A 22,899-nucleotide genomic window follows, 5' to 3' on the forward strand; every position below is an offset into this window, starting at 1 on the left:
CTTCCACGTCTTAAATCAAAAACAGAAGGGAAAAAAAGTACAAAAATGACAAACAAATGACAAGTTGACAACAGATACTGCATGGTGGCGCAACATCCCCATGAAAAAAATAAAATAAATTCAAACGCAAACGAGACAAGTAACAAAGAGAAGTACAAAATTTATTGCAGTATTTGCTCCGCCAGAAGTGCTGGCGATTCCTTTTCGCTCTCTTGGGTGACCTAATACATCAAAATCTAAATTTACAAAAAACTCCCCTGCATGTAGGCCACATATACTGCATGCTTCGCTTTCAACCGAATAAATTATATCCAAGAGACTCCATTGTACAGCATGGGTAAACAAATAAAGGGAATAAAACAAAGTAAAATGTAAAAGTTTTAAAAATAGCTTCCCTGGAAACTAAGCTAAACTAAAGAAATCCATCCGGTGCTAGGTTAAACTCCAAGAACACTTTATTAAGAACATTAACAGACTAATTTTCAACATTCACTTTGTTTATTTTTTTTAACAGAATTTGTCAGCGATATAAACATTTTTTTGTTGTTAAACTATGATACAGTGGGAAAATCAAACAACCGAGTTGCTGCACAACAGCGAAGGAGCTCCCACACAATGTTTTCCAAACATTTCCTTCTTGTGTTTTTTCTGTTTAACTTAAACATATCCTGGATCCAGATTAAATGTTCATCACAGACCAAAAGTTCACAATACTTGCTCTCTATCTCGTGCTTACGTTTCATGTTTTGCGTGTCTGTAGTATGTTTGTATTTTCTGTATTTGAAAAACGTTGGTTCCTCATAATAAGAGTTTGGCTGCAAATAGTTTGTCTGTGAGAGTAACCATATAGTCGATTAGGAAGTTCCGTCCTTGGCTGAGTACAGTGACCGTAAAGTATGCACCACTCTGTTCGTCAGCTTGTGTGCACTAGTCAAGGCGATTTTCTTGTAAATAATGTCAGATTCCTTGATAGTGTCCACCCAAGGCACAGTTTTGCGTCCGTCCCGTTTCTTAGCCTCAGCCCAGACTCCAGAGTAGGAGCCAGCCATCCAGTGCACCCTGTAGCCCGTATTGGTCTTCTGGATGACGCGGGCGATCTGTGGCCGGTCCTTGTACTTGGGGCAGCAGAGGGCGATGACGTCCATGGAACCTAACGTCTCGTTCATGTGACCTGATGCCTCCGCAGAGTCGCCGTGCTTCCTGGATCTTCGTGATGACTGGGGAAAGAAACAGCAGTGTTACAACAGACACAGCATCCCTTTACTACAACACCCAGCTAACTACTGCACACGAGGGCAGTGAGAGCATATACAGTGCCTTCAGAAAGTATTCTCACCCCATGACGATTTCCACATTTTGTTGTGTTACAGCCTGAATTTAAAATTGATTAAATTGAGATGTGTTGTCACTGGCTTACACACACACACAATACCCCATAATGTCAAAGTGAAATGTTTACAAATTCATGAAAAATGTAAAGCTTTAATGTCTTGAGTCAGTAAGTATTCAACCCCTTTGTTATGGATAGCCTACATAAGGTCAGGAGTAAAAATTAGCTTAACAAATCACATAAGTTGCATGTAGTGTTTAACATCATTTTTGAATGACTACCTCATCTCTGTAGCCCACACATACAATTATCTGTAAGGTCCCTCAGTCGAGCAGTGAATTTCAAACACAGATTCAACCACAAAGACCAGGGAGTTTTTTTTTCTCCAATGCCTTGCAAAGAAGAGCACCTATTGGTAGATGGGTAAAAATAAAATAAAATGCACATTGAATACCCCTTTGACCATGGTGAAGTTATTAATTACACTTTGGATGGTGTATCAATACACCCAGTCAGGAAGGAAACCGCTCACCATGAGGCCAATGGTGTTACAGAGTTTAATGCTGTGATAGAAGAAAACTGAGGATGGATCAACATTGTAGTTTCTCCACAATACTAACCTAAATGACAGAGTAAAAAGAAGGAACAGAATAAAAATATTCCAAAAGATGCATCCTGTTCGCAACAAGGCACTAAAGTAACACTGCAAAAAATTTGGCAAAGCAATTAACTTTTTGTCCTGAACACAAAGTATTATGTTTGGGGCAAATCAATACAACACATTACTGAGTGAGTACCACTCTCCATATTTTGAAGCATAGTGGTGGCATCATGTTATGGGTATGCTTGTAATCGTTAAGGACTGGGGAGTTTTTCAGGATACTAAAGAAAAGGAATGGAGCTAAGCACAGGCAAAATCCTATAGGAAAACCTGGTTCAGTCTGCTTTCCACCAGACACTGGGAGATTAATTCACCTTTCAGCAGGACAATAACCTAAAACACAAGGTCAAATCTACACTGGAGTTGCTTACCAAGAAGATAGTCTATATTTCTGAGTGGCCGAGTTACAGTTTTGACTTAAATCTACTTGAAAATCTATGGCAAGACCTGAAAATGGTTGTCTAGCAATGATCAACAACCAATTTGACAATATGAAGAATTTTGAAAAGAATAATGGGAAAATGTTGCACACTCCAGGTGTGGAAAGCTCTTAAGAGACTTACCCAGAAAGACTCACAGCTGTAATCACTGCCAAAGGTGCTTTTACAAAGTATTGAATCTTATGTAAATTAGATATCTGTATTTAATTTTCAAGAAATGTGCAAAAATGTTTTCACTTTGTCATTATGGGGAATTGTGTGTAGATAGGTGAGAAAAAAATGGATGTAATCCATTTTGAATTCAGGCTGTAACAACAAAATGTGGAATAAGTCAAGGAGTATGAATACTTTCTGAAGGCACTGTAGGTTTCAGTAGCCAACATGGCAGTCATCAGTCTTCTAAAAAGTAATTGAACAGGGACAATAACAGCTGCAATAGGCTGCTTGGGGCTCACCCCTGGGGTTCGCTCTTCTCCGTCGCTCTCGTCGTCATCGTCCGTCTCTATAGGAGCCTGGTGGTGGTTCTTGTGGTCCTGGTGGTGGTTCTTGTGGTCCTGGTGGCTGGGCCCTCCCAGCAGTGAAGTGATGGCTTTGTTTCTGGCGTTGGCGCTGGCCGACGCCTCACCTTCCTCATCCTCTTCATCAGGGTCCAAGTGCTCCATCAGTAACTTGAACTGAGAGAGACAAGAATGTTAACCAGTCTACTGCGCTCAGAGACAATGCTACTTCGCCTTACTTCGATCATCAACTAGATTCAGCCGCAGGCTGTTTTTTTTCTTGAGCTGATTGTCGGAGGGCCGGAACATAATGACAAATAATTTGTAGACTGCAAATTGACCGCAAGAAGCCCAAAAAAACAGATATAATGTTTGCAAATTGACTGCAAGAAGCCCAAAACAGATAATGTTTGACAAAAACATAATAATTTAAAACCTTGCTTACATTTGTATATGATCACGTGTCTCTCTATTATGCGTGGGAATACTTGGGAACAGATTTCTTAAATTACTTGGAGCTGATTTCCTGGTGTTTTTACAGTCCCTTTTCTGTTGTTGTAATTTATACCCCCTTTTCTCCCCAATTTCATGATTACGATCTTGTTTCATCGTCGCAACTTCCCAACGGGCTCGGGAGATGTGAAGGTCGAGTCTTGCGTCCTCCAAAACATTACCCGCCAAGCCGCGCTTCTTAACACCCGCTCGCTTAACCCGGAATCCAGATGCACCAATGTGTCGGAGGAAACACTGTTAAACTGACCACCGAAGTCAGCCTGCAGGCGCCCTGCCCGCCAGAAGGAGTCACTAGAGCGCGATGAGCCAAGTAAAGCCCCCCCGGCCAAACCTTCCCCTAACCCGGACGACGCTGGGCCAATTGTGCGCCGCCCTATGGGACTCCCGGTCACGGCCGATTGTGACACAGCCTAGGATCGAACCCCAGGCTTTAGTGACGCCGCAACACTGCGATGCAGTGCCTTAGACCACTGCGCCACTCGGGAAGCCGTTTTTACAGTCAAATATGTCCAACAATAATAATAAAAAATAGGAAAAAAATGTGGGGCTCAGAAAACTTTGTGGGCCAAATAAAACCACTCACGGGCCACCAGTTGGGGAACCCTGTCTTACTGCATACACCTTTTACAAACTACAAAAGGAACACCATCTGGCTCAATTCCATTTCAATTCAGTAAATTCAGGAAGTAAACTGAAATTCCAATCCCAATTTTCCTAAACTCCATTACTTCTTTTATAGCACCAAAACAAAACAACTCAAGAGACTTTCAGAAAAAAGGAAATGTGGTCAGAGTGATCTCTTACATCTAGGTACTGTTTGACGATCCTCCTCTTGATGTCGTAGGTCAGTTCTACGTTGGCCAGGTCAGAAGTTAGGAAGTCCAATGTCTGGCGTGGGCTGAAGTGCACGTGACTCTTCCTGTTAACAGCCTTCTCGTACACCTTGGCCGATTCCGTCGGAGAGTACTTCTGGATTTTACTACAGGGGGCGGATGAAGAGGTTGAGTTTAGGTTATTTCTTCATTAACGGAGAAATTGGCATGACAACATAAAAAGACAGAAGACATATCAGTATCATATTGTGATCTTCCAAGCTCGGTCTCTTCCAGTGAGGCAGTAAGGTGAGATGTTATGTAGTTGTGTTCCTCCTGGCATTGACGTACCTGTCTGAGAAGCCATAGAGGTTCTTTAGGTGCTGCTTGAGAACCAACAGCAGAAGGATACCCTGTGAGGCATTGGCAAAGTCCAGCAGAGGGATAGGGTTGTCAGGCAGACGTTGCATCACCTTGTCCAAGTCCTCCATCTCCAGGTCAGAGTCAGAGTCTGACTCCACGGGGGCATGGGCCCGGTGTTTGGGCTTCTTGGGCCTGTGGACCACCTCATCGTCCTCGTCACTGCTGTTGGAGCGGCTGCTGTGACGCTCCTCCTCAGAGTTCTCCTCCTCCGAGTGGTACTTCCTCTCCTTCGGCTTCTTCTCCCGCCGCCTCGGCTCTTTGAGAAGGGACTGCAGAGAGGACAGAGGAGTGAGTCAGTCATTCACAACCAAACAAAAGCTATTGTTGGGGATTATTATAAGATATACAACTCACTATAGCTTGTATGTCTTTAAAAGTCACATTATAGGTAGTGTTTTTACAAACCAGTGCACGTGTGGCTACGTGTGATCTTGCGTGTATGACCTACCTCCTTAAAGGACTGCAGCAGGTTGCTGCCGGACACAGACAGGGTGATGTCTATGTGGTGCATGATGAACAGGGGCTCCTCCTGGCTCTGGTAGGGGAAACAGGCCAGGTTGTCTGCCATGTACAGGAGCATGTTCACCTCCATCTTCTGCAGGGGGAAAAGTCACAATAACAACCATTACCTTCACCAAACGGATCATTTTGTCTATCTGTTCATTCTGTCTATGTATACTGCTATAATACGGATTCTTCTCAATGTGTATCTAGGGGAAGGAGGGACTCACCGAGCTGTCATCAAACAGGTTGAGCAGTGAGATCAGGAAGGCTCGTCTGTGCTGCCGGTTGGATCGGACCATAGAGAAGAGGTGGGCGCAGAGGGCAGAGGTGGTCTCGTCCTGCCGGTAGCCACGGATCACCGTACCCTTAGCTGACCAGATAGCCTGCTGTACCTGGTAGGACATTTTCATCCCTGCCACGGCCTTCATCTGGACACACACAACCAAACACAATACATTATACATTGATAACATACAGTAGATGATTACACTACCAGCCTGTTGAGAGGCCAGGCCACTATTCCTACCCTGAGACCAGCCCACAGACAGAAACACTCACATGGATGAAGCCAGTGTACTTCTTATCAATCTCCACCAGCTGCTGGTCAGCCTTGTTCCTCATGGTGGGCTCTGGGTCCGTTCCCATGGCAATCAGGTAGGGCACACACTGAAAAAGAAGATGGGTCAACAGCAGTACAAAACTGTTGCCAACAGTGATACTTTCCTCCATTTTAAATCACACATTTATTTTTTACATGGCCAGAGTTTAAGAATGATTTGTCTGAGAAGAGTAGCCCAATTGTATACTGTATGGGTTTCTGAGGTGTCATGTACCTGCACAGGATGGATGAGGCCCTGGTTGAGCGTCAGGGCGATGACGTTGAGGGCAAAGTGTCGTACGTTGGACTGTGTGTGGAAGAAGGCCTCCAGCACCTGCTTCAGGTATAGCTGCATGATGGAGCTGCTCATGCCTGACGAGATGTCCCCCATCTCCTTCAGGTCCTCCTGCTTCGACAGCTTCTTCCCTGCAGACGCACAAAGACAAGAACGATTAGGAACCCTGAGCCTGGTTCAGCCGTATGGAAACTAGCCACTAGACATCATGGAGGCATGCCCTAACTAACGCATCCAATATTCTTAGCCTCATTCTAACACTTGAATATATTGCTGTGCTTGTGTGGAGTTCTCTTCTACCTGTATTGATGTGAATAAATGAACTTTTGCTAGGACACTCTATTTTGAAAGTCACTTTGGATAAGGAAATTGCATATATTAGATTGAATGGACGCAGAGGTGAGACTCACACTGTTGGTCGGCCTCCTGCATGCGAGAATCCTCCTCCTGCAGGTATGTCTGCAGGTTCTTCAGCACCTGGATCTTCAGGTTGACAGAGCTCTTCCTGTCCGACAGGATGCCGTTATACAGACTCTTGACATCCTGCATGAACATCAGCCCTGGGTACTGGATGAACTGGAAGCCTGGAGAACGGAGAGAGGGGGATGGGGTGTAAGAGTGGAGGAATATCAGCACAAGCACTGAGGAGCCAGGGGAACAAAAGCCATTGGTGGTGGATGACAGAAGTTTGAAAAGTGTCATTGTTAGAACAACTAGTGGTCTGTGCTAGGGTGAAGTAAGGTTAGCTTTACCTAGACCAATGATGGCCTTGGTCTGAACTTCCTCATCTTCATGCTTGGTGAAGTACAGCAGAAGTTCCATCACTTTGTCCTTTATCACAACCTGAAGGGAAAAAGCAACAGCGATTGACAATACATCAAGTATTCAGGTCTTTAAACATCCCCAACAATACAAACATATCTCCTTTCTATTTCCTGGCCCTACCTTGCTGGGGCCCTTGAACTCCTCCTGGTCAAAGTCAAAGTGGCGACAGAGCGCCCCCACAGTGAACAGCGAGCGCAGCAAGGCTGGTTTGTTGGCAGCCAGAACAGGGTTGTTGGAATCCTCTGAGTGCTGGGTCTTCAGCTTGGTCAGGGCACCATAGTAACGGTTGAAACAAGCCCAAACAAACTTGTAGTTGTGAGTGACCCTGTTCACCACAGCTCCAAGACAGCTCACACAGTGTTGCACAACCTAAGAAACAAGAGTACAGATTAAAAACCGGTCCTTCACATTTGGTTGGTTAATTCACGGTTATTTTAGTATTGAACCTGGCTACAAGCTGTAGCCTTTACTAGAGATGTACCGTCATGCCGTATTTGATGATGAGCTTCATCAGGTCTTCCTCTATGGTGGTGAGGAAGGTCTCAGAGGGGTGCTCCATCAGAGGGATCACCAGCTCCAGGATCTTGGCCACGTTACAGATCACCATGAAGTCACTCTGGGTCTGGAAACCAGATAAAATGCATATTGATACAGTCAGAGAGATTTCTAATGCGAGACTAAACTTGACCTGTTGGTCATGTTGTTGTTTAAAACTTGTACTGACAATGACCAACCACTAGATGGCCCTAGAGCTCTTTGTAAAAATCAAGTGGCTACTTTTTGCTTGAACTTTCTTACACCGGTCTCAATGTTTCAACAAATTGAGGAGAGAAGGTTTGCGTGGGTCCTTACGTTGCATTTGGTGGTGAGGTAAGGCTGCATGGTCATGGCATGTTTGACCATCAGCTGGGCTCGATTCTTACTGAACAGGAATAAGGTGGTGATGCAGGACACCAGACGATTAGAGTTCACCCCCTTGTTCTCAATGTCTGAAACACCAACAGAAACACAGATCCTTCCTTCAGTCTCAACTGGACTTTCTTTCTCACAGTCCATGAGAGTTTATCATATCTTAAATCAACAGTACATTGATGTGTCAGTTTAAATGGTGACTTGCAATCTAAACTGTGAGGGAGCTCCATACCAGCGAGAGACTCTTCGTATTTGAGGATGTGTTCCACTAGATTGTCCACCAGCTGAACGCAGGCCTTTCTGGCTGGTTTATAGGAAGCATCTTCCTCCGTCTTCAGCAGCTAAACACAGTAAGTAAGGGGGAGGTTGTGAGATGAGGCACACAACATAAGTCTTTCTGGAACTCGTTTGCAACAGCTCTCATTAGAGAAAACTGATATGAACAAGTCACAGTAGACGTTTCAAGGACAACCTGGAGTAAACAGCATAACTTCCCGCTGTGCTTAATACTCTCCACGACTACAAATAAATGTGACATCAATGAACCTGAGCCAATGCAAAAAAAGTTATGAATGTGACTCGAGGCCAACTACCACCATGTAACACACTCAGACAACTGGAAATACTCACGTTTTGAAGCAGCTGCTCAAACCAGTCATAACCTGTATCTTTGCATGCAGACACCTAGGGAAAATTATGTCATCAGGCAACACTCAAATACAGTGACGCCGACTGAGATGTACATTGGAAAGTTATTTGTCAGTTTGATAGTTCTGTGCTCAGCTTTGAGCCCTGGAACTCACCACGTCTGTGATGTTGAGGATCTTGCGGGTCATGGCGTCTTTATCGTGATTGGGTGTAGGGGTGAACCAGAGTTTCTGGAAGGTCTCATTCACAAGTTTCTGAAGAAGAAAGTGGAGCAAACTTAGAAATTTGCACAGAAACGACAGGTAACGTTCTGCAGCCCTGTGAAGTATCCATTCACAAATGAAACTCAGACATTTATTACAGATGCAGACATATACAAACCTTGATGCCCTCCTCGTCATTGACCCTGCGGATCATCTTGACACACATCTCAGTGATCTTGTTGAATGTGGGTTGCTCCAGACAGATGTCTCTCAGGATCTTGATCACCCTCTTCCTCACACTGATACCCGTGTCCTAGAAACAAGAGGGGTGTAAATGAGTACGGATGGGAATGCAACATCCACCATATTTACACATTTTCACTCCAGGGCTACCTCGACATTTTCTGAAATTACTTTACAAGCGATCATAATATATATTATCCAAAATAAATGTAACATTGAATAAATCATATCATATTAACAAAACGACAATCTGAGTTACTTTTGTTGAGTAGAGGAGAAATGATAGCTGTTCATCTGCATTTTGTTTACATTTGAGAAGCCTGCAGTTCTCCAGCAGAGCCCTGGGTGGCAGTGTGGAGAAAATAATATTACCTTAGGTGAACTTTTACACTTGGAATGAACTCTCAGCTAGAGGTGGCAAGTGTCATCTGCCCAGTTCCATTTCTCAGTACTGTGTGTGAGCTGATACATTCTCATTTTCCTACAGCCCATAGAAAGGGCTCTGAGGCATGTTATCCTCTCTAACAGCTTGTTTGAGTAACTCACAGCAGTGTTTAGGGTGTCACGCTGTGACTCCGTATCTGTGCATAAAGATGTGTGATAGCCTGCTTGCTCAGGTGTGTATTATTAGTGTGTGTGTGTTAGTTACCAGTATCCTCTCGATCAGCATGTCGTAGTACTGCTCTGTGAGCTGGGGTCTGCTCAGCACAAAGCGCCCCAGCAGCTCCACTGCAGCCTCGCGTACACTGGTAGAGTTGTCCATCAGACGACCATGGACCCCGCGCTGCATGTCCAACTGATGAGAGGAGAAGAGTGAGGAGACACTTATGTACAGACAAACAGGCTCGGAGTATATATAGGTGGATCAGTTTTAGTGTTGGGTAGAGCAGACTCACCCTGGCTAGAATACTGGGGTCTACAGCCACCACCTCTGACAAACACTTCATGGCTTTAGTTCTGACAGCTATGGCACTCTCCCCCAGCACTCTCAGGATCTGTTTGAGAGGAGCGAGAGGGAATAGGGATCCATTCTTTACAAACCATACACAGAGCACCAAGTTTACCATACGCAGTAATTCAATCAAATCACACTCTTACCTGTGTTAAATAAATATCGAAGCTCTGCGCGAACGGCCTCATAGAGGCCAAATATCTGACAATCAGGCAGGAGTCGTCATAGTCCACAGTGTCAGAGTTCATCCTGTGGGGGAAGAGAGGAACAGAAGAACACATTTGAGAAAAGAGACACAGGCCAACATTGAGGTTGAGGCACATTCACATTTTAGTCATTTAGCAGAAACTCTTATCCAGAGCGACTTATAGGAGCAATTAGAGTTAAGTGCCTTGCTCAAGTGCACATCAACAGGTTTCTCACCTAGTCGGCTCAGGGATTCGAACCAGCAATCTTTTGGTTACTGTCCCAACACTCTTAACCGCTAGGCTACCCTGCCGCCCCCATGACAGCATTGTGATGTGTACTGACTGAGTGGGACAGCGTGGGTTGAGTCCTACCTCAGTGTGCTGAACTGCGAGGGCGCGGTCTTGATGATGTTGCGGAGATACTTCTTGCGGGCCTCAGCTCTCTGCATGATCTCTCCGGTGGTCTCGATGTCCTTGGCGTGGTGCTGGCCTTCAGAAGAGTCCTCGTCCCCTCGCTGGTTCTGAGACTTCATGGCCTTGTCTGTCTCTGTCAAAGTGTCCCTGAACCACTGAGCTATGTAGAACTTCCTGGCAAACTGAGGAGTAGCAGCAGAAATCAAGAGTTACACCTCTCATCTGACCCGTAAGTAATTGGCAGTTATTACTACAGTATGTGCATTAAACACACTCACAACTAGAGATGGATCCGTCTCTGCGTTCTCATCCATGTAGTCCAACAGGGCTTTCTGCAGCTGCTGGGTCTCATCGTTGCCTTGGGTCTGGGTTGGAAATACAGCAAAAATATTGAGGATGAGGTTGAGCATTGTCATAGTCAAACTAAATGTGATGTGTGTTCAGATTGCTCTGTGTTTGACTGAACATTTACCTCTCTGAGGATGCGGTCAATGGAGCGCTGGTCCATCTGGCTGGTGACTGCGTCTTTACGCAGGCGGGCAGCGACCGTGCCCAGGTAGTCCAGCGATGCCACCCTCAGAGCCATCTCCGTCTGCTTATTACTGAACTGGTGTACCTGGAACAGAGGATAGGGAGAAGAGTGTGTCATTCAGGCTGTTATTTTTTCCCACAACAGCAAAGAACTCACCATAGTAGGGATGGGCTTTTGAAAGAATGTAACTATTCGAATAATATCAATGTAGAGATGTAGCTAGCTAGCTAATTGAGGCTATAATACGCAGCACTCCCCAAATAACAACAACTCCATTCAGATTCAACAACAGCCTACCTGTTGGTTGTTCGTTGTAGCCCACGCCTTCTCATTTAGCACATTTTTTATTCCGTCATTTGTATACAATTTTGCTTAGAGATCTCTCACTTCACTTCACTTGCTACATACACATGGAACCTCTGCTGCTTTGATTGGCCGACAAAAACAAGCAGCTACACGCGTGAAGGCTACCGGTATGTCTTTTTTGTGTAGCGCACGTCATAAAAAATACATTTAAAAAGTTTGTTTTATTAAATTAAGAATTTCAAATGTCATGGTACTGTATATCCTTGTACAGTGGGGAAAAAAAGTATTTAGTCAGCCACCAATTGTGCATGTTCTCCCACTTAAAAAGATGAGAGAGGCCTGTAATTTTCATCATAGGTACACGTCAACTATGACAGACAAAATGAGAAAAAAAAATCCAGAAAATCACATTGTAGGATTTTTTATGAATTTATTTGCAAATTATGGTGGAAAATAAGTATTTGGTCAATTACAAAAGTTTCTCAATACTTTGTTATATACCCTTTGTTGGCAATGACACAGGTCAAACGTTTTCTGTAAGTCTTCACAAGGTTTTCACACACTGTTGCTGGTATTTTGGCCCATTCCTCCATGCAGATCTCCTCTAGAGCAGTGATGTTTTGGGGCTGTCGCTGGGCAACACAGACTTTCAACTCCCTCCAAAGATTTTCTATGGGGTTGAGATCTGGAGACTGGCTAGGCCACTCCAGGACCTTGAAATGATTCTTACGAAGCCACTCCTTCGTTGCCCGGGCGGTGTGTTTGGGATCATTGTCATGCTGAAAGACCCAGCCACGTTTCATCTTCAATGCCCTTGCTGATGGAAGGAGGTTTTCACTCAAAATCTCACGATACATGGCCCCATTCAGTCTTTCCTTTACACGGATCAGTCGTCCTGGTCCCTTTGCAGAAAAACAGCCCCAAAGCATGATGTTTCCACCCCCATGCTTCACAGTAGGTATGGTGTTCTTTGGATGCAACTCAGCATTCTTTGTCCTCCAAACACAACGAGTTGAGTTTTTACCAAAAAGTTATATTTTGGTTTCATCTGACCATATGACATTCTCCCAATCCTCTTCTGGATCATCCAAATGCACTCTAGCAAACTTCAGACGGGCCTGTACATGTACTGGCTTAGCAGGGGGCACGTCTGGCACTGCAGGATTTGAGCCCTGGCGGCGTAGTGTGTTACTGATGGTAGGCTTTGTTACTTTGGTCCCAGCTCTCTGCAGGTCATTTACTAGGTCCCCCCGTGTGGTTCTGGGATTTTTGCTCACCGTTCTTGTGATCATTTTGACCCCACGGGGTGAGATCTTGAGTGGAGCCCCAGATCGAGGGAGATTATCAGTGGTCTTGTATGTCTAACATTTCCTAATAATTGCTCCCACAGTTGATTTCTTCTAACCAAGCTGCTTACCTATTGCAGATGCTGTCTTCCCAGCCTGGTGCAGGTCTACAATTTTGTTTCTGGTGTCCTTTGACAGCTCTTTGGTCTTGGCCATAGTGGAGTTTGGAGTGTGACTGTTTGAGGTTGTGGACAGGTGTCTTTTATACTGATAACAAGTTCAAACAGGTGCCATTAATACAGGTAACGAGTGGAGGACAGAGGAGCCTCTTAAAGAAGAAGTTACAGGTCTGTGAGAGCCAGAAATCTTGCTTGTTTGTAGGTGACCAAATACTTATTTTCCACCATAATTTGCAAATAAATTAATTAAAAATTCTACATTGTGATATTCTGGATTTTTTTTTCTCAATTTGTCTGTCATAGTTGACGTGTACCTATGATGAAAAGTACAGGCCTCTCTCATCTTTTTATAATAATAAGGCCTCTAGAGCACGGCGCTTGTAACGCCAAGGTAGTGGGTTCGATCCCCGGGACCACCCATACACAAAAAAAGAAATGTATGCACGCATGACTGTAAGTCGCTTTGGATAAAAGCGTCTGCTAAATGGCATATTATTATTATTATCTTTTTAAGTGGGAGAACTTGCACAATTGGTGGCTGACTAAATACTTTTTTTCCCCACTGTATGTAACAATGTCACAGACAATTTAATAACATTTTGACAAAGCCTTTTCATTGTTAAAATAGTCCTATATTATTTTCTTATTTGTATGATTACTCACACGGATAACCGTGCCCATCCCTACACCAGAGGATTCCTATGTGCTTTTATCTCTACTGCTAGTCAATAACTGATTGATTTAGCTAATTATTTGTTTCTATGACGGATGGACTCACCAGTAGACGGCCCAGCAGACTGAGGAGAAGCTCTGAAGCTGGCCACTCTGGTTTGTTCACCGTAGACAGCAGGTCCTGGACAAAGTTCTCAAACAGAGGCCGGTAGTCCTCCTCTCCCTGCTTACTGCCACACCTGAAACACAGACAGAGGGAAGTTTGATCAAAGAGCTTACAGTATCATAACAGATATATTACACCATCTTCTAATAACAGTTACAATCTAGTTTGATTGTGAGAATGAAAGGCTGTTTAGAGAGATCATCTTACTTCTTTAGGAAGACAGACAGGAAGTTCTGAGCTGCTCTCATGGCCGTCTCATAAGAGTTAGTGATCAGGACATCTTGATCCACCTGGGAAAAGAGAGAGTGGTAGTGAACAAACAAAATACGGAAGTCTTTGGCCAAGAATTCTGTGGATTCATCACTAGTCCAGGTAGAACATGGCATCTCTAATGTACCTTCTTATTGTACTCATCGTCGTGACTGTCCCTGTTGTTGGGGAGGTGAACCACACACTGGATGAGCTGCAGCACCAGAGCTGTGACCATCTGGATGTACATGGGCTCCCCATCCTTATCACTGCTGTTCAGCCTAGGGATGCACACATAGACAAAGAAATACAGACAATTCATTTGAGCAGATAAACATGCTGAAAAGAGAAAAGTATTTGAAAAATAAGATCAACTTCCTAACTTTCAAACTATGACATTGCTTGGTCTCTCGTGGTGCATGTTCTCTATAGGTGCAGTTACCTGAAGTTCCTGAGGCTGCGTTTGCTGGTGGGTAGTCTGGCCAGAGAGGTGAAGATCTCTTCCAGGATGAGCTGCCTGTGCTTCTCATAGCGAGAGAACACCTGAGGGAGATCAGGAGAAAAGGCTCATCATCAGAGTCACCTACACTTTATATTGTACATTTGTCACAATAGAGTAATAATGTATTGTATGATGAATTGTTTTATTTGACATAATTGTTCTAATCCTGTTTGGACCCCAGGAAGTGTAGCTGCTGCCTTGGCAGCCGCTAATGGGGATCCTAATAAATACAAATAAATATAAGAGTTACCCTGACATTGCTATACATAATACATACACAATGAAAGGAAATATATTCTAGAGCAAATCCAGACTCCATGGGAAACCTGGTTTGAAGCACCACATCAACAGCAACCCTGGCACTGCTATATAAGGGCAGTATGTAATGGATGCACAATAAAGGGATTCTTACCGCAGTAACTAGTTTGATGGCACACAGCTGTAGCTCACTGACACTCTCGACAAAGAATGGAGTGATGCCCATGGAGGAGACCTCAGGTAAGGAGAAAGGGAGAGATGAGTCACAAGGTGAGCAGGGGTCAGAAAAGGTCAGAGGTCAAAGGTGACCCCAGGGATAGCACTAGGAGCGGCGTCTCACCTGTAGGATGGTGGTGTCAGTCAACAGCTGGATCTCCAGGAGCTCAGAGATGTTGCTGACGATGTCACACACCTTGTTGTAGAGCATGATGATCACCCTCTGTTTGTGTGTGGAGCTTTTAGCTCTCTTAGCCCTGGAGCTCAGCAAGCCACCTGGGGGGGGGGAGAGGAAAGACAATGAGAAAAACAAGGAATGGAGAGCAAAGACCCTCTCCACAGTCAGTCATGGCAGGAAAATGCATAACAGTGGCCCAGGTAGTTGTTCAGAGTGGATCACACTATGTTTATTCTTTACTTTAACCATCTTTCAAATGTTCTGGGTTCTCTGGTCTTGAACAGAGTGTATCAAGACTGTGACTGGTCATTTATATGGCCTGTTCTCGCCACATTATGCTATGGCTTTGCGCCAATTGCTTTTGATAGTAAGGTGGGTTTAGGGTGCTGACCTCCATGAGGGTTCACTCTGTAGACAGGGTCATACTGAGGGTAGAGGGTGTTCTGCAGGTGAAACTTGGTGTACTGCAGCACCCTCTCAATCACGTCCTCAATGTACACCGCCTTGGGCATGCGGGACGACGTCATGATGTTGAGGGCCGTCAGACAGGCGTCAGCTGACTTGGTCACGCGCTCCATGATGAGGTCACGCCACAGCCGCTCCTCGTCTTCTGCGTCTGCGTCCTGTTGGACAGAGAGAGAAGATATTCAGACAAGTGGAACTTCTCCATGCTTTTAAAGCCAGGAGGAGACATAATGTGGGTCTGGAAAACCATATGAGAGGACAACTTACATGGTTCATCAGTGTGGAGAGCTTGGAACCGTCCTGAATGTTCTTCTCCAGGATGTTCAGGACCTTCACCAACTTGTCAGATGGAAGCTTTGGATGAGACAGATAAGAAAATATATAGCAGAATACCTTCTATCATTTAGGATTGCCAAAAAGACTGACATCAACCTGCATCCAGTGTTCCCTTTTCTTACCCTGAAGGTGATGCCCATGGCCTTGATCTTAGCAGATTCGCTGCCCAGCTCACTCAGCTGGTGTTTCCCCAGCAGAAGCTCCTGTGGGATCTCATCATCATCTGTTGACAAGAGTTGTGGAGTTAGAGTAAGCAGTTCTGTCACCGTCATTTGTCACTGAACATTACTATGGCTGAAATCGAATTACATTTGAAAATAATTCCAACAATCACAAGTTTCTTTCCCATTCTTGGTAGAAATGTATTATAAACACTGACTCAAACCGCTGAGGATAAAAAAACACCTGTAAAGTAGATAATGAATAATGCATACCCATGGCATTGAAGTCAATGTCCTCCAAGCTCTCCAGAATGTTGTCCACACTGGCTGAGAACCTCTTGAACGTGGAGGAATCCATCAGTTCTGTTGAGTAAACACAGAGAAAGTGAGTAACCTGCGTTTATGGGACCAAAGTCACACAACAAAGACATTACTGAAGTTAGGATGAAATGACCTTCTGGTGTCAGCTTGGGCTCGTATGCCTTCCTCTTCTTCTGTTTCTCCTTCTTCTTCATCTTTCTGGCAACTGGACAGGATAGATACATGTTAGAAAAATACATTGGACAGCAACACTTAGCTAGTGAAATATTACTACAGATTTAAAGATCTTCATTTGACCTACAGTGCTATGAAAAAGTATTTGCCCACTTTCTAATTTTCTCTACTTTTGCATATTTGTGATACTGAATGTTATCAGATCTTCAACCAAAACCTAATATTAGATAAAGGGAACATAAGTGAACAAATAACACAACAATTACATATTTATTTCATAAACAAAGTTAGCTGCAATGACTCCAACCAAATGCTTCCTGTAGGCAGCAAAGCATCCCAAAACCATCACACCACCACTACGCTTGACCTTTGGTATGATGTTCTTACTGTGGAATGTGTTTTGTTTTCACCAGGCATAATGGGACCCATCTCGTCCAAAAAGTTGACTCAAGTTTGGCAAAAAGCACCTGGATGATCATCAAGACTCTTGGAGGAACGTTCTATGGACAGATGATTCAAAAGTATAACTTTTTGGACGACATGGTTCCAGTAATGCCTGGCAAAAACAAACTCTGCATTCCACAGTAAGAACATCATACCAAAGGTCAAGCGTGGTGGTGGTGCGATGGTTTGGGGATGCTTTGCTGCCTCAGGACCTGGACGACTTGTCTTAATAGAAGGAACCATGAATTCTGCTCTGTATCAGATAATTCTACAGGAGAATGTCAGACCATCCGTCTGTGAGCTGAAGCTGAAGCGCAAGACAATGATCCAAAACACACAATCAAGTCTACATGAAAATTGCTAAAAAGCAACAAATTGGAAGTTTTGGAATGGCCTAGTCAAAGTCCAGACCTAATCCCAATTGAGATGTTGTGGCAGGACTTGAAACGAGCAGTTCATGCTTGAAAACCCACACGTCACTGAGTTAAAGCAGCTCTGCATGGAAGAGTGGGCCAAAATTCCTCCACAGCGACATGAGAGACTGATCAACAACTACAGGAAGCATTTGGTTGGAGTCATTGCAGCTAAAGGTGGCACAACCAGTTATTGAGTGTAAAGGGGCAATTACTTTTTCACACAGGGGAATTGGGTGTTGCATAACTTTGTTTATGAAATAAATATGTAATTGTTGTGTTATTTGTCCACTTATGTTCCCTTTATCTAATATTAGGTTTTAGTTGAAGATCAGAACATTCAGTATCACAAATATGCAAAAGTAGAGAAAATTAGAAAGGGGGTAAATACTTTTTCATAGCACTGTATATAGTCAAAGCAAAATAATCATGCAGCAACAGTATTTGAATGTTTAGTTCGTAATGTTGCTTGATCGCTGGTCAATAGTAGGATACGTGAAAAGTGCAATGCTGTTAATATAACAGTGTGTTAGTGTGAGTTTTCAGTGAATTTACGTAAATCACAAAGCTCAGCAACAAAAGGGTGATGAAATTATTATCTTAAATCTGTACTACTCATCCTCTGCATTTTACCCTGTATCTAATGCTGGTTTATACTCTACAGACAGTGGAAAAGATAACCATTGACGCCCATGCTGGATGGTCAGTCGAAGACAGTGCCAGACTTACGGTCACTCATGCTGGGTGGTGGGGATTCCTCGTCTGATTCCTCTGGGCTGTGTTCTCGGTAGCGCCTGCCAGACCCCCTGCGCCGCTCCTGGAAGCCCCCACTACTCCGCCGGTGCTCTCCTGAGCCTCTTATCTCCCGCTCATCAGGCTCCCACGTCTTTTCTCGCTCCTTCTTGTGACGCTTCCGTGCAGCTTCAGGGAGAGAGAGAAGGAGCAACAAGTTACAGGATGATGCTTTAAATCATCAGGGGTCTGTTCTCAACCATTAGCCCGCACTACTGGGATTGGAATGAACATAGTTTTGGATATGGCTGTGGAAAAAAAATAACTGCAATATGTGTGACACTCACACTCCGTCACAGAGTCGTCGTCTGAGTCGTCGGAGTCGACCTCGGCGTACTTGGGCTTCTCGTTGACAGTGCTGCGCTTGCGTTTGTTCATCTTCACTCTCTCACACAGTGGCATTGTGGACTCTATCTCAGCAATGAGATGAGGAGGTAGTTCTTTCAACACTGATTCATCAAGACCTCCTAAGGAGAGGTCACCCAGTCATCTATTAGCCCTTGTATGAAAGGGCTAAAAACACTAACAATGACATATTATGTGCCACAATTAAAACTAATAGTGTCATGTATTCAGGATCATTAGCAAGGCCTCATGACCAAATCAAATAAATCAGAATCCTTTCAAGGGGAGTGAAATACAGTACGTTATTCTGTGCTGCTAGTGGATCAATGTGCAAAGTCATTAGAACTCTCAAAGTTCTCAAATCAATAAGTCAAAAACACATGATGTCAATAGTTAAACCTTAACTTCACCCACACGATAAGCTGACCCAGTCTGTCAAGCAGACAGCAGGATGTCTCTTACCTTTCCCAGACTTCTCATGAGAGTGTCTGCTCTTGGAGGACTTGGAGCCGCGTGCGTTCCTGTCCTCCCTTTCCCTGATGATTTTCTGCACCTCGTCGATGCTGAGTTTCTGCAGCACCACAACAGGTTTGGCTCCTGTCTTCATCTCCTCTACCAGCCCCAGTCGCTCCAGCTTGACCCGGGGCTCGCTCCAGCCCTCCATTACATGCCCCAGACCAGACCCAGGCTTCCTCATCTCAGCTGCCAACACATGCCCATCCTTATCCCGCTTCATCTTGGGAATCACAAAGTTCTTAAAGCCTCCAGACTTTACGCCCCCCAGCAGGTAGGCAGGGAACTCCGGTTTGCTTTCAGCAGGCTGCTGTTGCTGCTTGGAGTCCTGTCGGTTCCTGCTACCGTCCCCACTCCTCCTCTCCTCCCCGCTCCTCCTCTCCTCTTTATTAGGGGATTTGAGGTTGGGGCATGGCCGGTCAGTCCTCTGGCGCCCACTGGGGTCCACCCCCCCTCGGCCCTCCTGCTTAACCCTCGGGCTCTCTGGTCTGGAGCGCTGCTCTGGAGACCGTCGGTCCCGTGGTTCCCCTGACTCTGTCCTGTGTTTCCTCTCCCTGTCTTTATCTGCCCGCTCCCTGTCTCTGTCCCGTCCGTGTTTGGAGTCGTGTTCCCCCCTGCTGGACTTGCTGGGGGTCTCTGGCCTGCGGATGCGGGATGGGTCGCTGTCCCGGGACCTGTCTTCCCTGTGACCAGAGTCTGTGAGTCCCTCGTGCCGTTGTCGTGGAGTGTCAGGCATCCTGCTGTCAGGGCGGGCCTTGCCATTGTCAGGTTTGCCGTCTTGTCTGTGTTTGGACGAGTCTCTTCTGTTTTCGTGCTTGTGTTTAGGGGTCTCTGGTCGGCCGTCGGCGCCCAGCTTCTTGGAGGTGTCGGCCCGCTGCTTGATGACCTCTGGCCGGCCGTCTGCAGTCTGTAGTGTCTCTCCGTCCGTCTTGGACTTTAGCCGCAGGACTCCAGTGGAGTCGGAGCCGTCCTCTGGACCCAGGCGTTCCTCGGGCCAGCGCCGGGCCTCCAGGGCTGGGGTGGGGGTGCCCATGTTCACCTCTGGCTGCCCGTCAGCTCTGCCTGCTTGCTGCAGGTCGATGCTGACCATTAGGGCTGGCCGGCTGGCACCATTACTGGCTGCACTTGCCTCCTGGGGTGCCAACTTGCTGCCAGCATTGCCCCCTCCCACGCCAGGCTGAGTTGCCCCCGCTGTACCTCCAGCACCAGGCTCTTGAGGATACGAGTCCTGCTTCCGCTTCTTCAGTGGCTTGTCTGCAATGAGGAAACCATGGGTAAGGAAATTGACAGGCACCCACAACTATCAAGTTTTTTCTCCCTTCTCTCATTATTAAGTGAGAAATATTGTCAGTTTGTGATAAATCAGTAAGTGTAAAAGTGGACGAAGAAAGATGTGCAAACTCACCTTTATCCTGAACCTCTTTGGAGCAGCGCTCCCTTTCTATGAGCGTCTCCCGTTCTATCCTCTCGATCTCAGCGAGAGCGTCCATCTCAGCATCGTCGTACACAGCTCCGCTGATCACCCCTATAGCCTGTTTGGTGTTCTGGAGCACAGGGACCTGCTGGTAGCCTGAATGCTCCCCTTGGCCAGGGGCTAACCTGTGGGCAGGGTCCTGCTGCGTCCGGGAGAACTGCAGGCTGTTGTAGGTCAGGTCTGTGTCCTGGTCCTCTACCCCGGGTAGGATGTCTCCAGATTGGTCCAACTCTGAGGACTTCACCCGGGACAGTTTGAGCGTCAGCTTGGTAGAGTCTTTAGAGGGAGAGCTAACGATGTCGTACATGGCAGCTTTTTCCAACTGTTCTTTCTCCTCTTTAGTTAGCTTCTTCTGCTTCTTCTTGTGGTCAGGAGAGTCCAGGATGAGGTCGGGAGCGGCGTCACGGGGGGGAGCATAAGGTGGAGGGGACTGCAGGATGAGGCCAGGTCGTGACCCTGCCAAAACCAAAACGGTGAGTTTATTTGTTATATTTTAAGAAGGATTTTTTTCAGCAGCGGTGGCAAAGTTAGCTTGGGGGGTGGGGGGGGCTCAAACGTTATAACAAAACCAATGGTGGCCCCATGACATTTTTGGAATTTTTGATTCTCCCTCTGTAGATTTGTTTGGGTGATTATTAGTTTAAAAAATGATCTTATTTAAAAATATATAGCTCCTTTATCTTTTCTAAATACTTAGATATCTGGTTTAAGTTTACACTGAAAACGTTTTACCATCCCAAAAACAATTAAAAAGTAATAATACATTACAAAAAAATTATTAAGCATTATTTTAAGTGGCGGGCCGCCGCTGCTAAATGAATATATGGGAAACACTGCTTGGCATACAATAAGTAGGTTGACTCGTGATTTCCAGTCCACAGCATGATCATGCATATTTCGCAACAAAGCCTCCTTCACTCATGCTGCCAAACATGCCCTCGTAAAACTGACTGATGTAAAACTGACTATCCTACAGATCCTTGACTTCGGCGATGTAATTTACAAAATACCCTCCAACATTCTACTCAGCAAATTGGATGTAGTCTATCACAGTGCCATTAGTTTTGTCACCAAAGCCCCATATACTACCCACCACTGTGACCTGTACGCTCTTGTTGGCTGGTCCTCACTACATATTCGTCGCCAAACCCACTGGCTCCAGGCCATCTATAAATCACTGCTAGGCAAATCCCCGCCTTATCTTAGCTCATTGGTCACCATAGCAACACCCACCCATAGTATGCACTCCAGCAGGTATATCTCACTGGTCATCCCCAAAAGCCAACACCTCCTTTGGCCGCCATTCCTTCCAGTTCTCTGCTGCCAATGACAGGAACGAATTGCAAAAATCTCTGAAGCTGGAGACTCTTTTCTCCCTCACTAACTTTAAGCATCAGTTGTCAGAGCACCTTACCGATCACTGCACCTGTACACAGCCCATCTGAAATTAGCCCACCCAACTACCTCATCCCATATTGTTATTTATTTTGCTAATTTGCACCCCAGTATCTCTATTTGCACATCATCTCTTGTACATCTATCATTCCAGTGTTAATACTAATTGTAATTATTTTGCACTATAGCCTATTTATTGCCTTACCTCCATAACTTGCTACATTTGCACACACTGTATATATATTTTCTGTTGTATTTTTGACTTTATGTTTTTTACCCCATATGTAACTCTGTGTGTTGTTTTTATCGCACTGCTTTGCTTTATCTTGGCCAGGTCGCAGTTGTAAATGAGAACTTGTTCTCAACTGGCTTACCTGGTTAAATAAAGGTGAAATAAAATAAAAATAAAAATGCATAATAGCTGTCTCTGTTGGTATACCTTTTGGGGTCCCTTCGCTGCCTGCAGGGGAACAAACAGACTGGGGCGATCGGAGTGGGAAGGAGGCATTTCTCATGGAAGGATCACTCTCCTGGGAAAACACGAGTCACATAAGTATCTATATTATAGATCATTAAAGCAGCAATGGTGGATACAACTCTATACAACAAATACATTCAGGCAGTGTACAAGCAATGAAGATCCAAGAGAGGAAATTGAATTTCATGTCAAAATAGTCTCTTTGCTAGGTAGTTTAATCTTGGTATGAATAATTTCTTGTGTTTACCTCATTCCCTAGTCTGTGGACTATGTTCATGTAGTCTTCGTTCGAGCCATGTCTGGCATTGTGATTGGCTGAGTTGCTTGAAATTTGCCCGGAGACCTTGTTGTCGTGGATGTTCCGCATGCTGCCAGGAACCACGGGACTGGCAACTGAACAGACACAGACAGACACCCAAATAAATCTCAGATACAATCAACCAATCATTGAATTTCCTTCCAGCTAAGCAAAGCCCATACTCAAATACTGGTTCACCTGTAAATCTTGTTTAAAAAAGGTGGAATGAATGCAAATAAACAAGACATAAAACAACAAAACCAAAGAAAGAAAATGTGAAATATTATG

The 22,899-nt window shown here is 45.0% G+C and overlaps 1 protein-coding gene across 6 annotated transcripts in view; it reads right to left on the reverse strand.

The window, feature by feature from the left end:
- Positions 1–140: 140 nt before the first annotated feature.
- Positions 141–22,899, reverse strand: part of LOC121582180 (nipped-B-like protein) — a 48,008-nt gene continuing 25,249 nt past the window's right edge. For 4 of the 6 annotated variants that reach the window (XM_045225193.1, XM_045225196.1, XM_045225192.1 and 1 more), the window contains 40 exons: positions 22,561–22,706; positions 22,275–22,365; positions 20,372–20,896; positions 18,916–20,220; positions 18,396–18,575; positions 18,046–18,237; positions 16,419–16,490; positions 16,238–16,327; positions 15,926–16,026; positions 15,735–15,821; positions 15,394–15,625; positions 14,949–15,100; positions 14,763–14,843; positions 14,291–14,391; positions 13,997–14,129; positions 13,807–13,889; positions 13,540–13,672; positions 10,931–11,074; positions 10,737–10,823; positions 10,417–10,640; positions 10,003–10,105; positions 9,801–9,899; positions 9,554–9,700; positions 8,840–8,974; positions 8,614–8,712; positions 8,441–8,494; positions 8,043–8,151; positions 7,751–7,887; positions 7,380–7,520; positions 7,019–7,267; positions 6,826–6,916; positions 6,484–6,657; positions 6,014–6,204; positions 5,739–5,846; positions 5,408–5,608; positions 5,125–5,271; positions 4,605–4,945; positions 4,246–4,420; positions 2,887–3,105; positions 141–1,217 (listed from right to left, as the gene is read on the reverse strand). In XM_045225193.1, coding sequence (XP_045081128.1) covers positions 855–1,217; positions 2,887–3,105; positions 4,246–4,420; positions 4,605–4,945; positions 5,125–5,271; positions 5,408–5,608; positions 5,739–5,846; positions 6,014–6,204; positions 6,484–6,657; positions 6,826–6,916; positions 7,019–7,267; positions 7,380–7,520; positions 7,751–7,887; positions 8,043–8,151; positions 8,441–8,494; positions 8,614–8,712; positions 8,840–8,974; positions 9,554–9,700; positions 9,801–9,899; positions 10,003–10,105; positions 10,417–10,640; positions 10,737–10,823; positions 10,931–11,074; positions 13,540–13,672; positions 13,807–13,889; positions 13,997–14,129; positions 14,291–14,391; positions 14,763–14,843; positions 14,949–15,100; positions 15,394–15,625; positions 15,735–15,821; positions 15,926–16,026; positions 16,238–16,327; positions 16,419–16,490; positions 18,046–18,237; positions 18,396–18,575; positions 18,916–20,220; positions 20,372–20,896; positions 22,275–22,365; positions 22,561–22,706 — 7,442 coding nt within the window. In that variant the 3' untranslated portion in view covers positions 141–854. The remainder of the gene's footprint in view (positions 1,218–2,886; positions 3,106–4,245; positions 4,421–4,604; positions 4,946–5,124; positions 5,272–5,407; positions 5,609–5,738; positions 5,847–6,013; positions 6,205–6,483; positions 6,658–6,825; positions 6,917–7,018; positions 7,268–7,379; positions 7,521–7,750; positions 7,888–8,042; positions 8,152–8,440; positions 8,495–8,613; positions 8,713–8,839; positions 8,975–9,553; positions 9,701–9,800; positions 9,900–10,002; positions 10,106–10,416; positions 10,641–10,736; positions 10,824–10,930; positions 11,075–13,539; positions 13,673–13,806; positions 13,890–13,996; positions 14,130–14,290; positions 14,392–14,762; positions 14,844–14,948; positions 15,101–15,393; positions 15,626–15,734; positions 15,822–15,925; positions 16,027–16,237; positions 16,328–16,418; positions 16,491–18,045; positions 18,238–18,395; positions 18,576–18,915; positions 20,221–20,371; positions 20,897–22,274; positions 22,366–22,560; positions 22,707–22,899) is intronic. The other 2 variants (XM_045225197.1, XM_045225194.1) reach the window with 1 other exon arrangement.

This window comes from Coregonus clupeaformis, chromosome 15 (assembly GCF_020615455.1).
Source record: "Coregonus clupeaformis isolate EN_2021a chromosome 15, ASM2061545v1, whole genome shotgun sequence".
NCBI lineage: Eukaryota > Metazoa > Chordata > Actinopteri > Salmoniformes > Salmonidae > Coregonus > Coregonus clupeaformis.